This window comes from Dendrobates tinctorius, unplaced genomic scaffold, assembly GCF_039654945.1.
Source record: "Dendrobates tinctorius isolate UK_male_01 unplaced genomic scaffold, ASM3965494v1 ptg000008l, whole genome shotgun sequence".
NCBI lineage: Eukaryota > Metazoa > Chordata > Amphibia > Anura > Dendrobatidae > Dendrobates > Dendrobates tinctorius.
This window is the reverse complement of record NW_027361676.1, coordinates 4,410,139-4,424,194: the sequence shown is the minus strand read 5'-3', so window position 1 is coordinate 4,424,194 and position 14,056 is coordinate 4,410,139. Positions and strand designations below refer to the sequence as shown.

The window sequence follows — 14,056 nt, the reverse complement described above, 5'->3', positions numbered from 1 at the left end:
TCGGCTGATACTTTGAATTCTTTCAGTAAGTGTACCACATGAGATCAACATTCTTTGGTATTTTCAGTGAGAGTGGCAGGTCACGACTGAAAGGATGTGATTTGCATAGCCACATTCCGACTTGACATGCTCTGTCTCGCTCAACACAAGTGAATTGAGCGAGGTCGACCATGTCTAGTCAGAATGTGAGCGGAAGTAGGCAAATCACATACTTGCAGTCATGTGACTATCCGTTCTTGCCAGTAATACAAGAATATCTTTTCTGTGTCTGTAAACTTTTATCTGAAGACCAGACAGACCCTTTAAATCAGTATTTCGTTACCTATAAATCCCTTTAAAAATACCTCTTTTTAAGCCCCAGCAACTACATTATTGCAATTTGCTTTATTATTACATTCAATACACTTTTCCTTATCCTGCTATTTTTCCTATTTGGGTTTTTTCATTTTACTTCCTGTGACATTTTGTTCGAGAATAGTCCCAAACGGGACGTCACAGAAGGCTTGGGCTGTACTCACTTCTCAACAGTCAACCCTCCTGAAACAGGATGTCATCGGGGGCAGTGATGGGTCAATTACCACAGGTACTGTCACCGTCGTCCCCTTACAACATCCTGGTTCACTAGAGGTGATCAAGAAGTGACCACATCTTCAAAGAAAATATTTAGAAGCTCTGGTCAAGGACCACAGACAGTGATGAGAATAGTCAATAGTCTCATGCCGTACCTAGCCGGCTTCTCCCAGTGCAGCATGATATCTGCTCAGTGCAAACACATTCTGGCATGTGTCTTAGTATACGTGACACTACCTGCCTTGCTTACCTCTTTATATTAACCCTTTAAGATTAAGTTTAACATTTATACTCAAGTCACATTTGAAGCCACCGTACCTTTTCATGGTTTTCAATGAGTATTTCAACAACAATGTTCTGAAACTTCAGGTCCATGATGGCTGCTACCGTTTCTTCTTGAGGCCTCATCAGCGTTGGACCGAACACCACTCCCAAATTAGCTACTGTCATCAAATTCTTCTTGGCATTGTTAGAAACACTGGAGAAAGTCCAAAAAAAAGTAAAATGATACAAAAGAGTTGTGTCTATAATTTTTGGCACTAGATTCACAAATGATTGGGCGATACTTCTAATTTCATGAATTCTTAAGTACAGTCATATGTTAACGTTTGGGCACCCCTATTAATGTTAACCTTTTTTCTTTATAACAATTTTGGTTTTTGCAACAGCTATTTCAGTTTCATATATCTAATAACTGGATTCAAATGAGGTTTATTGTACTAGCAGAAAATGTGCAATCTGCATTTAAACAAAATTTGACCAGTGCAAAAGTATGGGCATCCTTATCATTTTCTTGATTTGAACACTCCTAACTACTTTTTACTGACTTCCTGAAGCACTAAATTGGTTTTGCAACCTCATTGAGCTTTGAACTTCATAGCGAGGTGTATCAAATCATGAGAAAAGGTATTTAAGGTGGCCACTTGCAAGTAGTTCTCCTATTTGATTCTCCTATGAAGAGTGGCATCATGGGCTCCTCAAAACAACTCTCAAATGATCTGAAAACAAAGATTATTCAGCATAGCTTTTCAGGGGAAGGATACAAAAAGTTGTCTCAGAGATTTAACCTGTCAGTTGCCACTGTGAGGAACATAGTAAGGAAATGGAAGAACACAGGTACAGTTCTTGTTAAGCCCAGAAGTGGCAGGCCAAGAAAAATATCAGAAAGGCAGAGAAGAATGGTGAGAACAGTCAAGGACAATCCACAGACCACCTCCAAAGACCTGCAGCAGCATCTTGCTGCAGATGGTGTCACTGTGCATAGGTCAACAATACAGCGCACTTTGCACAAGGAGAAGCTGTATGGGAGAGTGATGCGAAAGAAGCCGTTTCTGCAAGCACGCCACAAACAGAGTCGCCTGAGGTATGCAAAAGCACATTTGGACAAGCCAGTTACATTTTGGAAGAAGGTCCTGTGGACTGATGAAACAAAGATTGAGTTGTTTGGTCATACAAAAAGGCGTTATGCATGGAGGCTAAAAAACACAGCATTCCAAGAAAAACACTTGATACCCACAGTAAAATTTGGTGGAGGTTCCATCATGCTTTGGGGCTGTGTGGCCAATGCCGGCACCTGGAATCTTGTTAAAGTTGAGGGTCGCATGGATTCAACTCAGTATCAGCAGATTCTTGACAATAATGTGCAAGAATCAGTGACGAAGTTGAAGTTACGTAGGGGATGGATATTTCAGCAAGACAATACTCCAAAACACCGCTCCAAATCTACTCAGGCATTCCTGCAGAGGAACAATTACAATGTTCTGGAATGGCCATCCCAGTCCCCAGACCTGAATATCATTGAACATCTGTGGGATGGTTTGAAGCGGGCTGTCCATGCTCGGTGACCATCAAACTTAACTGAACTGGAATTGTTTTGTAAACAGGAATGGTCACAAATACCTTCATCCAGGATCCAGGAACTCATTAATAGCTACAGGAAGCGACTAGAGGCTGTTATTTTTGCAAAAGGAGGATCTACGAAATATTAATGTCACTTTTATGTTGAGGTGCCCATACTTTTGCACCGGTCAAATTTTGTTAAAATGCAGATTGCACATTTTCTGTTAGTACAATAAACCTCATTTGAATCCAGAAATGTAACTAAGTCCATCAGTTATTAGATATATGAAACTGAAATAGCTGTTGCAAAAAACAAAATTGTTATAAAGAAAAAAGGTTAACATTAATAGGGGTGCCCAAACTTTAACATATGACGGTATCTTACACTATTGTGACACCACTTACTTCTTAAAGACAAGAGTACACCTGGAAACAATAATATTTGCTGGAAGAAAATTATTGTCCATCAGAAAATGTAATAAATACGGCACATGTAAAACTTATCTCATGCTAAAATATAGTATAAAAGGTGCATCATCATATTAAAGGACTTTTCCGCATTGGACCCTTAAAGGGGTTGTTCGGGCTTTTTTGATATTGTACTGTATGTGTGTATCTAGGCTGCAGAATGCTGAGTTTGTAATATACTAGCTGTCACCATTCTGCACCGTTGCCTAGATACCACACTTCAGCATGTGACCAGCTTCTCTCCAGAATCCGGTGGAGCTGGACACACTCAATCTAGAGATTTCCTGTTCTGGCAGCGACTGGATGTAACATCACAAGTGAGGCCATGCCCAGTCTATGCCAGACCCTCCTCCTGGCTCTTCTGTGCAAGAGATAACAGTACTTGTGCAGAGACTCTTCAGTCTCCTGATATCTGTGAAATGTAGGTTAGTCCGAGGCAGCAGTCAGCTGACTGGATCAAGCTGTTCAATCAGCTGTGATAATGCTAGGGACAAAAGGGACTGTCCACTGACTGCCTCCCTCCTCTGATGGAAGTGCTCATTTGAAGAGAGAGACCAGAGAGCAGGGAGTGTGGCTGTCACAGCTCTCTGGTCTTTTCCACTAAGCTCTGTCACAGGACCGATCCTACTCTTATCATTAATGGGAGAAGAATCAATGCAATAAGGATGTGCACACCTAATAAATTACTAAGTATACACATTAATTGATTCAAAAAGGACACACATAAGAGTAATAAAATCACTTAAAAACTTTTTTCTCCCATTAAATGTTATTGTACCTTCAATGCAGTGTAGCACCCAGTTTAGTATTACATTTGGTTATCTATCTATCTATATATACTGGAGAGGGTCCATATCCGAGCTCACTAGAGGACGGAGACGTGTGAGAACCAATCTCTCTAGTACCTTCATCAGGTGTGATGTCAATGCTACAGGTCTATAGTCATTAAGGTCTTTCGGATAAGGTTTCTTCGGAACTGGTACCACACACGACAACTGTGGAAATTATCGTGTGTGGTACCAGTTCCGAAGAAACCTTATCCGAAAGACCTTAATGACTATAGACCTGTAGCATTGACATCACACCTGATGAAGGTACTAGAGAGATTGGTTCTCACACGTCTCCGTCCTCTAGTGAGCTCGGATATGGACCCTCTCCAGTTTGCCTACAGGCCGGGCATTGGTGTGGATGATGCCATTATCCACCTTCTAGATAGGACTCTCTCTCACCTGGAGAAACCTGGGAACACTGTGAGAATAATAGTCTTCGATTTCTCTAGTGCTTTTAATACCATACAGCCAGGTCTACTGAGAGACAAGCTGGGCCTTGTTGGCTTGGACCTCCAACTCTCCACCTGGATCCTTAACTACCTCACGAACCGACCTCAGTTTGTAAAGGTTCGGGACAGTGTGTCAGACACGGTGATCTGCAATACAGGGGCACCTCAAGGTACAGTTCTTGCCCCTTTTCTCTTCACACTGTACACTGCGGATTTTAAGTGCAACTCATCTAGCTGCTACTTGCAGAAGTACGGTGTTGTGCCTTCACGGAATCCATTTTTGAATCTGCGGTTCACAACTTTCAGATGTCGCATGCGGCCGGTGCCGGTGGTGTTGCGTCTCTTCGCCTTGGCACTCCAATTGTACTTTCTCTTACGCTTGGCTGGGTATCCACACTTTCCACAGGTGGATTTCTGGAGATGGTAGGCCTTGGACCCGCAGCGACGGCACAGAGTGTGCGTCTTATTGCAACGCTTTCCGAATGACGATGTTCCCTTCGTACATGGCGGAGGGCTGGAGAATACCGTGCACTGTGCGGAGCCCACAGCCGGATCCGCAGGCTGCACCCAGGACTCAGCGGCTCCGGGGCCTCTGCACAATCCGCCCATAAAGCCGCCATCAGCACCAATAACGGGACATCCCACTCAGCCGCCTCCATCACTCCCCACCGCAGGCGGCAGGGCGCCCAGACATGACATGGTGTCTCGGCTGCGGAATCCGCCCACATCTGCAGCCATCCTGTCATGTCTGGATACCCAGCCAAGCGCAAGAGAAAGTACAATTGGAGTGCCAAGGCGAAGAGACGCAACACCACCGGCATCGGCCGCATGCGACATCTGAAAGTTGTGAACCGTACTTGCAGAAGTATTCTGATGACTCTGCAATAGTAGGCCTCATCACAGGAGGAGATGAAAGAGTACAGAGATACTAACCAAGCTTTTGTGGAGTGGTTTCAGAGGAACCACCTTAGGATTAATTCCGGGAAGACCAAGGAATTGGTGGTGGACTTTCGCAAGGGAAAAAATCCACCAGTAGTGGTGAACATTCAGGGAAATGACATTGAGATAGTCGACACCTATAAGTACCTTGGTGTGATCCTCAATAATAAGCTTGATTGGGCCCATCACTTGGATGCAGTGTACAGGAAGGGCCACAGTAGGCTTTATCTGCTCAGAAGGCTGAGAGCCTTCGGAGTTAGGGGGGCACTCCTTGCATCCTTCTTCAACTCTGTTGTGGCATCAGTCATCTTCTTTGGTGTGGCGTGCTGGGGTAGTGGCATATCAACCAGGGACAGGAATAGGCTGGACAAACTGATTAGAAGGGCCAGCTCTGTCCTGGGATGCCCCCTTGATCCAGTTCAGGAAGTATGCGACAGGAGGATACTGGCCACAGTGATCAAAATAAAAAAAGTAAATACACCCCCCCGTTTATCACCCCCATAGGTAGGGACAAATAAGAAAATAAAGAAAATAATTTTATTTTTCCATTAGGCTAAGTGAACACATAGCAGAAAATTTCTGCTGGAAAACCTGACTTCCTTCCCAGAAACCGCGCGTTTTTTCTGCGCGATTTTTGCGCGGTTTTTATGCGTTTTTTTCCGCGCGTTTTCTAAACGCATGGAAATAATCAGAAACGCGGAAAAATCCGCGAAATTAATGAGCATGCTGCGTTTTTTACCGCAATGCGTTTTTTTGCGGTAAAAAACGCATCAATGTGCACAAAAAGTGGAAAATGTATAGAAATGAATAGGAAGCTTATTTTTCGCGCTTTTCCTGCGGATTTTTTGGCAAATCCGTGGGAAAAACCGCAAAAAAAACTGTGTGTGAACACAGCCTTAGAGTTAGAATTAGGGTTAGAGTTGGAATTTGGATTAGAATTAGGATTGGAACTGGGGTTAGGGTTGGAATTTGGGTTAGAATTAGGGTTGGAACTGGGGTTAGGGTTGGAATTAGGGTTAAGATTAGGGTTAGGGGTGGGTTGGGATTAGGGTTAGGCTTGTGGTTAGGGTTAGGGTTGGGATTAGGGTTAGGGGTGTGTTGGGGTTAGGGATGAAGTTAGAACTGAGGGGTTTCCACTGTTTAGGCACATCACGGGGTCTCCAAATGCGACATGGCACCACCATTTATTGCAGCCAATTTTGTGTTCAAAAAGTCAAACAGTGCTCCCTCCATTCCGAGCCCCGACGTGTGCCCAAACCGTGATATGGGGTATAAGCGTACTCGGGACAAAATTGCACAACAGCTTTGGGGGTCTAATTTCTCCTGTTACCCTTGGGAAAATAAAATATTGGGGGCTAAAAAAATTATTTTTGTGGAAAAAAATGATTTTTTTATTTTCACGGCTCTGCGTTATAAACTTCTGTGAAGCACTTAAGGGTTCAAAGTGCTCACCACACATCTAGATAAGCTCCTTGGTGGTCTAGTTTGCAAAATGGGGTCATTTGGGGGGGGTTTACCACTGTTTGGGCACATCAGGTGCTCTGCAAACGTAACATGATGCCCGCAGACCATTCCATCAAGTCGGCATTTCAAAACGTCACTACTTCCCTTCCAAGCCCTGACGTGTGCCCAAACAGTGGTCCCCCCACACATATGGGGTACCAGTGTACTCAGGACAAACTGTACAACAACTTTTGGGGTCCAATTTCTCCCGTTACCCTGGTGAAAATAAAAAATTGCGGGCTAAGAAATTATTTTTGAGGAAAAAAATGATTTTTTTTATTTTCACGGCTCTGCGTTATAAACTTCTGTGAAGCACTTGGGGGTTCAAAGTGCTCACCACACATCTAGATAAGTTACTTGGGGGGTCTAGTTTCCAAAATGGGGTCACTTGTGGGGGTTTCTACTGTTTAGGCACATCAGGGGCTCTGCAAACCTAACATGGCGCCCGCCGACAATTCCATCAAGTCAGCATTTCAAAGCGTCACTACTTCCCTTCCGAGCCCCGACGTGTGCCCAAACAGTGGTTCCCCCCCCGACATATGGGGTACCAGCGTACTCAGGACAAACTGGACAACAACTATAAGGGTCCAATTTCTCCTGTTACCATTGTGAAAATAAAAAACAGCAAGCTAAAAAATCATTTTTTGAGGAAAAAAAATATTTTTATTTTCACGGCTCTGCGTTATAAACTTCTGTGAAGCACCTGGGGGTTCAAAGTGCTCACTATGCATCTACATAAGTTCCTTAGGGGGTCTAGTTTCCAAAATGGGGTCATTAGTGGGGGAGCACCAAAGTTTAGGCACACAGGGGCTCTCCAAACATGATATGGTGTCCGCTAACGATTGGAGCTAATTTTCCATTCAAAAAGTCAAATGACTCTCCTTCCCTTCTGAGCCCTGCCGTGCGCCCAAACAGTGGTTCCCCCCCACATATGGGGTACCAGCGTACTCAGGACAATCTGGACAACAACTTTTGGGGTCCAAATTATCCTGTTACCCTTGGGAAAATAAAAAATAGCGGGCTAAAAATCATTTTTAAGGAAAAAAAAATGTTTTTTTTATTTTCATGGCTCTGCGTTTATAAACTACTGTGAAGCACTTGGGGGCTCAAAGTGCTCACTAGGCATCTAGATAAGCTCCTTGGGGGTTCTAGTCTCCAAAATGGGATCAATTGTGGGGGGTTTCTACTCTTTAGGCACATCAGGGGATCTGCAAACGCAACATGACACCCGCAGAACATTCCATCAAATTCTGCATTCCAAAATGGCACTCCTTCCCTTCTGAGCTCTCCCATGCGCCCAAACAGTGGTTCCCCCCCCCCCCATATATGGGGTATCGGTGTACTCAGGACAAATTGCACAACAACTTTTATGGTCCAATTTCTCCTGATAGCCTTGTGAAAATAAAAAATAGCGGGCTAAAAAATCATTTTTGAGGAAAATAAATGATTTTTTTATTTTCACTGCTCTGCATTATAAACTTCTGTGAAGCACTTGGGGGTTCAAAGTGCTCACCACACATCTAGATAAGTTCCTTCAGGGGTCTAGTTTCCAAAATGGGGTTACTTGTGGGGGAGCTCCAATGTTTAGGCACACAGGGGCTCTCCAAACACGACATGGTGTCCACTAACGATTGGAGCTAATTTTCCATTCAAAAAGTCAAATGGCGCTCCTTCCCTTCCAGGCCCTGCTGTGCTCCCAAACAGTGGCTTATGACCACATATGAGGTATCGGTGTACTCAGGAGAAATTGCCCAACAAATTTTTGGATCCACTTTATCCTATTACCTATGTGAAAATGAAAAACCTGAGGCTAAAAGAAAATTGTGAAAAAAGTACTTTTTTTTCAACAGATCAATTTGTGAAGCAGCTGGGGGTTCAAAGTGCTCACTATGCATCTAGATAAGTTCCTTGGAGGGTCTAGTTTCCAAAATGGGGTCACTTGTGGGGGAGCTCGAATGTTTAGGTACACAGGGGCTCTCCAAACGCGACATGGCAACCGCTTAATAATCCAGCATATTTTCCATTCAAAAAGTCAAATGACGCTCCTTCCCTTCTGAGCTTTGTCGTGTGCCCAAACAGTGGTTTATGACCACATATGAGGTATTGGTGTACTCAGGAGAAATTGCCCAACAAATTTTAGGATCCATTTTATCCTGTTACCCATGTGAAAATGAAAAAATTGATGCTAAAACAAAATTTATGTTGGAAAAATTAAAATGTCCATATTTTCCTTCCACGTTGCTTCAGTTCCTGTGAAGCACCTGAAGGGTTAATAATATTCTTGAATGTAGTATTGAGTAGCTTGAGCGGTGCAGTTTTTAGAATGGTGTCACTTTTGGGTATTTTCTGCCATATAGACCCCTCAAAGTGACTTCAAATTTGAGGTAGTCCCTAAAAAAATGGTTTTGTAAATGTTGTAAAAATGAGAAATCCTTTTCACTTGACCCCATAGTAAAAGCTGAGGGAAATACTGGCTGTGAGATTAACAAAGCGACTGGGGAATTCTTAAGGTACTGTCACACTTAGCGATGTACCAGCGATATGACGAGGTCAGGATCGCTGGTGCATCGCTAAATGATCACTGGTGAGCTGCCAAACAGGAAGATCTCACTAGCGACATCGCTGGGGACGGGGGTCGCTACTTAACTGTCACACCAGGCGATCCTGCGTCCTCCCGCCCGGCTCCACACGTCGCTCGTCGTCACAACAGGAAGCGCCGCAGGAAGCGGACGACGAGAAACGGTCCTGAACGTTCTCGCGCGATCAGCGATAACCAGCGGGGGAGCGGTCGTAGGTAAGTATCAGACAGCGATATTGCTAGAGATATCTCTTAGTGTGACATGCCCTTTACACAAGGGAAACGTAAATGGCAGCTCATGAAAGAACTCCTCAGCCCTTTGAAAAGACCTTCTAATATGTAGGAATGTCACCACACTTTACAATTGAATGATTGCTCAACCCAAAGATAATTGTTTTGGAAAAAATGTTAATGTTATCAGACAAAAATGGTGAGACTTAAGGGGGTTTTACACTAAGCAATATCGCTAGCAATATCGCTAAAACGTCACTGGTTTTGTGACGTAGCAGCGATATTGCTAGCGATATCGCTATGTGTGATACTTACCTCCGACCGGCTCCCCCGCTGTCCATCGCTGATCGCGCGAGAATGTCCGGCTCCATTTCTCGTCGGGCGCTTCCTGCTGGGCTTCCTGCTGTGACGACGAGCGACGCGTGGACGCGGGCGGGAGGACGTCAGGATCGCTGTGTGTGAATGGTAAGTATCGTGCGCTGCGTCGCTGCTGCATCGCTGTGAGGTGTTTCTGTATGAAAGCTCACTAGCGATCATTTAGCGATGCACCAGCGATCCTGACCGGGTCGGATCGCTGGTTGGATCGCTGGTGCATCGCTAAATGTAAAAGGGCCTATATTCTAGTATATGCTAATGGCACTTTTGGTGCACCCCAGTCCCTAAGATAGATCCTGCCCTTATCACACACTGCCTGGGCTCTGCATACAGTTCCACTGTATCCTCCCAAAGCTCCAGTGCCTGACACTTGGCCCACCCACACCTCTCAGGGTCTGCACTGAAGAGCACAAACTGATAAAACTGCAATGGAGGGGATAAGGAGACATGAGTGTGATCCAGGATTATAGGTGAGGGGGCAGAGAGAGGAGGCAGCTGACAAGGCAGTAAGGGTCCTGTTTCACACAGCGACGCACCAGCGATCCCGACAACGATACGACCTGATAGGGATCGCTGGTGCGTCGCTAAATAATCACTAGTAAGATGTCAAACAGGCAGATCTCTTCGACACACCAGCGATCCCGACAACGATAAGACCTGGTAAGGATCGCTGGTGCGTTGTCACACAGCAGCTATTCTGAACGATTCCAGCCTGCGTCCCTGAGTTCTGCGTCGCCAACAGCGATGCATGCTGGCCAGCGGGACTCCGACAATGAAAAAATGGCCCAGGACATTCGAGCACGATCAGCGATATCCAGCGGGGGGGGCGGTCGCCGCTATGTGTCACATGTAGCGAGATCGCTGTTGCGTCACAAAATTGGGGACGCATTAGCGATCTCGCTATGAGAGACGGGGGCTTAAAGTGACCACTTCACTAACACAAGATCTCCACATCTTTGTAAACAGAGATGTAGCTTTGTTGAATTTGTCACATTCCACTCTGCTGCACAGAAACACAGCTCTGCTACATACTGAATGTCACAAGATGAGCTCTGCTACATCCCTGTAGTGATGTGTATGTGTTGCATGTTGATTTTACCCCTTACCGACACAGCCAATTTCCGTTTTGGAGTTTTGTTTTTCTTTATCCCCCTCGGTCCATAGCATTTTTTAAATTTCTGTCCATATACATGCAGGAGGGCTTTTTTGCAGGTCGAGTCGCATCTGTTATGATTGAGTCACCGTAGGAGGCAAAAATAGAAATGCTAGCTAAGTCCAGAAAACCAGAGAAGTTGGCAGCTATCGGATTGCAGACCCCTGAACCTATCAACACAACTAGCAGCAGCCGTGGGGGGCTCCTACGATGCCCTAGGCCCCTCGATCACAGCCGGAGGACTACATAGCCTAAAGACAGAAAGGGAAATCTAAATTGGCCCAGAGCAGACCCCAAAGCAAAAGGCAGCCCCCACATATAATGACGGTGAAGCAAGAAGAAAGAACAAAACACAGACAGAAAGATAGACTGAGCAAAGATGGGGCCCAAGCTAGCTTAGATAGGAAAGGACAGGAAGGCTGCTGTCTGCAATCCGTGAAAAACCCTATGAAAATAAGAGCCAACAAACTGACAGTAAAAAGGCCCTGAAGACGCTAGGCTTCAAAAAAGGCTATGTCAGTACTCAGGAATATTCTGAAGACAGAGCAACAGGCAAAAGGAGATTCAGCTCACCCCAGCAGGGAATGGCAGAATCCAGAAAAGCAAGGAAAACAAAACACTAATGCAAAAAGGAAAAGCAGAAATCTTAGCTTTAGATGAGCAGGAATCAGACTGGTTTCCTAGAAGTCCACAGAGAAATCACCCGCAGGGCAGAAGGGCGTCGGCAGCCTTATATCCAGTCATTAACTCCACTCAGCCAGTCATCATCATCAGCCCCAGGTGTTTGACAATCAGGCTCACTACCTTTCTTCACCAGAAGAGGGAGTTCATCGGGCCTCAGTAGTGAAGGGGAAAATGAACTCACAACAGTACCTCCCCCTTGAGGAGGGGTCACCGAACCCTCAACCACGCCACCAGGGCGATCAGGGTGAGCCCGATGAAAGGCACGCACCAATCTTTTGGCATGAATATCAGAGGCAGAGACCCAGGAATTATCCTCCTGACCATAACCCTTCCACTTAACCAAATACTGGAGTCTCCGTCAAGCCAGACGGGAATCCAGTACTTTCTCTACCTCATATTCCATGTTACCTTCAACCAATACAGGGTGTGGAGGTGCAATCCCAGGAACAACAGGTTCAACAAACCTCTTCAACAAAGATTTATGGAACACATTATGGATTTTAAATGTGACAGGAAGAGCCAAACGAAAAGAGACCGGATTAATAATCTCCAAAATCTTGTAAGGTCCAATAAATCTAGGCTTAAACTTAGGAGAAGCCACCTTCATAGCAATATTTTTTGATGATAACCACACCATATCACCAACCTTAAACTGGGGACCAATGGTCCTATGTCGGTTGGAAAACCGCTGGGCCTTTTCCTGGGAGAGATAACTTATCCACCACTTGGTCCCAGATCTGGTGCATTCTCTCCACCACAGTGTCAACACCTGGGCAGGCAGAGGGCTCCACCTGCCCTGAAGAAAATCGAGGATGAAACCCAAAGTTACAAAAAAAAGGTGACATCAAAGTGGCAGAACTAGCTCTATTATTTAAAGCAAATTCGGCCAAGGGCAAAAATGAAACCTAATCATCCTGACCAGCAGAAATAAAACATCTCAAATATGACTCCAAGGTCTGGTTTGTTCTCTCTGTCTGCCCATTGGTCTGAGGGTGAAAAGCAGAGAAGAAGGACAACTGAATTCCCAGCTTGGAACAGAAAGTTCTCCAAAATCTAGACACAAACTGGACTCCTCTGTCAGATACAATGTTCTCAGGAATCCCGTGCAAGCGAACCACCTGTTGTAAAAACAGGGGCACCAATTCAGAGGAAGACGGCAACTTAGGGAGTGGTACAAGATGAACCATCTTAGAGAACCTATCACAAATCACCCAAATAACAGTCATCCTTTGAGAGACAGGCATATCCGAGATGAAATCCATTGAAATATGGGTCCATGGCCTCTTGGGGACAGGCAAAGGCATCAACAACCCACTAGAGCGAGAACACGATTTAGACCGGGAGCACGTCCCACAGGACTGCACAAAATTCCTGACATCACGAGACAAGGAGGGCCACCAAAAAGACCGACTCACCAGATCTCTAGTACCAAAAATACCTGGATGCCCAGCCAAAGCAGAGCAATGAACTTCAGACATCACTCTCTTCTTCCACTGGTCAGGAACATACAACTTTCCACAGGGACAACGCTCAGGTTTGTCCTCCTGGAACTCTTCCAGAGCACGTCTCAAATCGGCCGAGATGGCAGAAAGAACTACCCCTTCGCCTAAGATGGTAGCAGGCTTGGTCACCACAGGAGAATCAGCAAAGAAGCTCCTAGAGAGGGCGTCAGCCTTGACATTCTTAGTTCCAGGAAGAAAAGAAACCACAAAATCAAAACGTGTAAAAAACAAGGCCCACCTAGCCTGTCTAGGGTTCAAGCGCTTAGTCGACTCTAGGTAAATCAAATTCTTGTGGTCAGTGAGGACCACGACTTGATGCTTAGCTCCCTCCAACCAATGTCTCCACTCCTCAAATGCCCATTTCATGGCTAACAGTTCCCGATTCCCCACATCATAGTTACGTTCAGATGGAGAGAACTTTCGGGAAAAGAAAGCACAGGGATTCATTTTAGATGTTACAGGATCCTTTTGGGACAAAACAGCTCCTGCACCAATCTCAGAAGCATCCACCTCTACCTGGAACGGAAGTGAGACATCAGGTTGCCGCAAAACCGGGGCGGAGGTGAATCTTCGCTTCAGCTCCTGAAAGGAAGAAACAGCCTCCGGAGACCAATTTAACACATCAGCACCTTTCTTAGTCAAATCAGTCAATGGCTTGGCAATACTAGAAAATTTTGCTATAAATTTCCGATAAAAATTAGCAAAACCCAAAAACTTCTGGAGGGCCTTCAAAGAAGTGGGCTGAACCCAATCGTAAATGGCCTGTACCTTGCCCGGGTCCATTTCAATAGTTGACGGGGACAAAATAAATCCCAAAAAAGAAATCCTCTGTACTCCAAAAAGGCATTTAGATCCTTTGACATACAGGGAATTCTCCCTCAAGATCCGGAACACAGTCCGAATATGTTCCACATGAGAATCCCAATCCTTGGAGA

General features: G+C 45.1%; 1 protein-coding gene across 2 annotated transcripts in view; it reads right to left on the bottom strand.

Moving 5' to 3' along the window:
* The window catches only part of ARHGAP10 (Rho GTPase activating protein 10), a 421,521-nt gene that overhangs the window by 136,834 nt on the left and 270,631 nt on the right, over window positions 1–14,056 (bottom strand). For both annotated transcript variants that reach the window (XM_073576247.1, XM_073576246.1), the window contains one exon: window positions 889–1,048. In XM_073576247.1, the coding sequence (XP_073432348.1) occupies window positions 889–1,048 (160 nt within the window). The remainder of the gene's footprint in view (window positions 1–888; window positions 1,049–14,056) is intronic.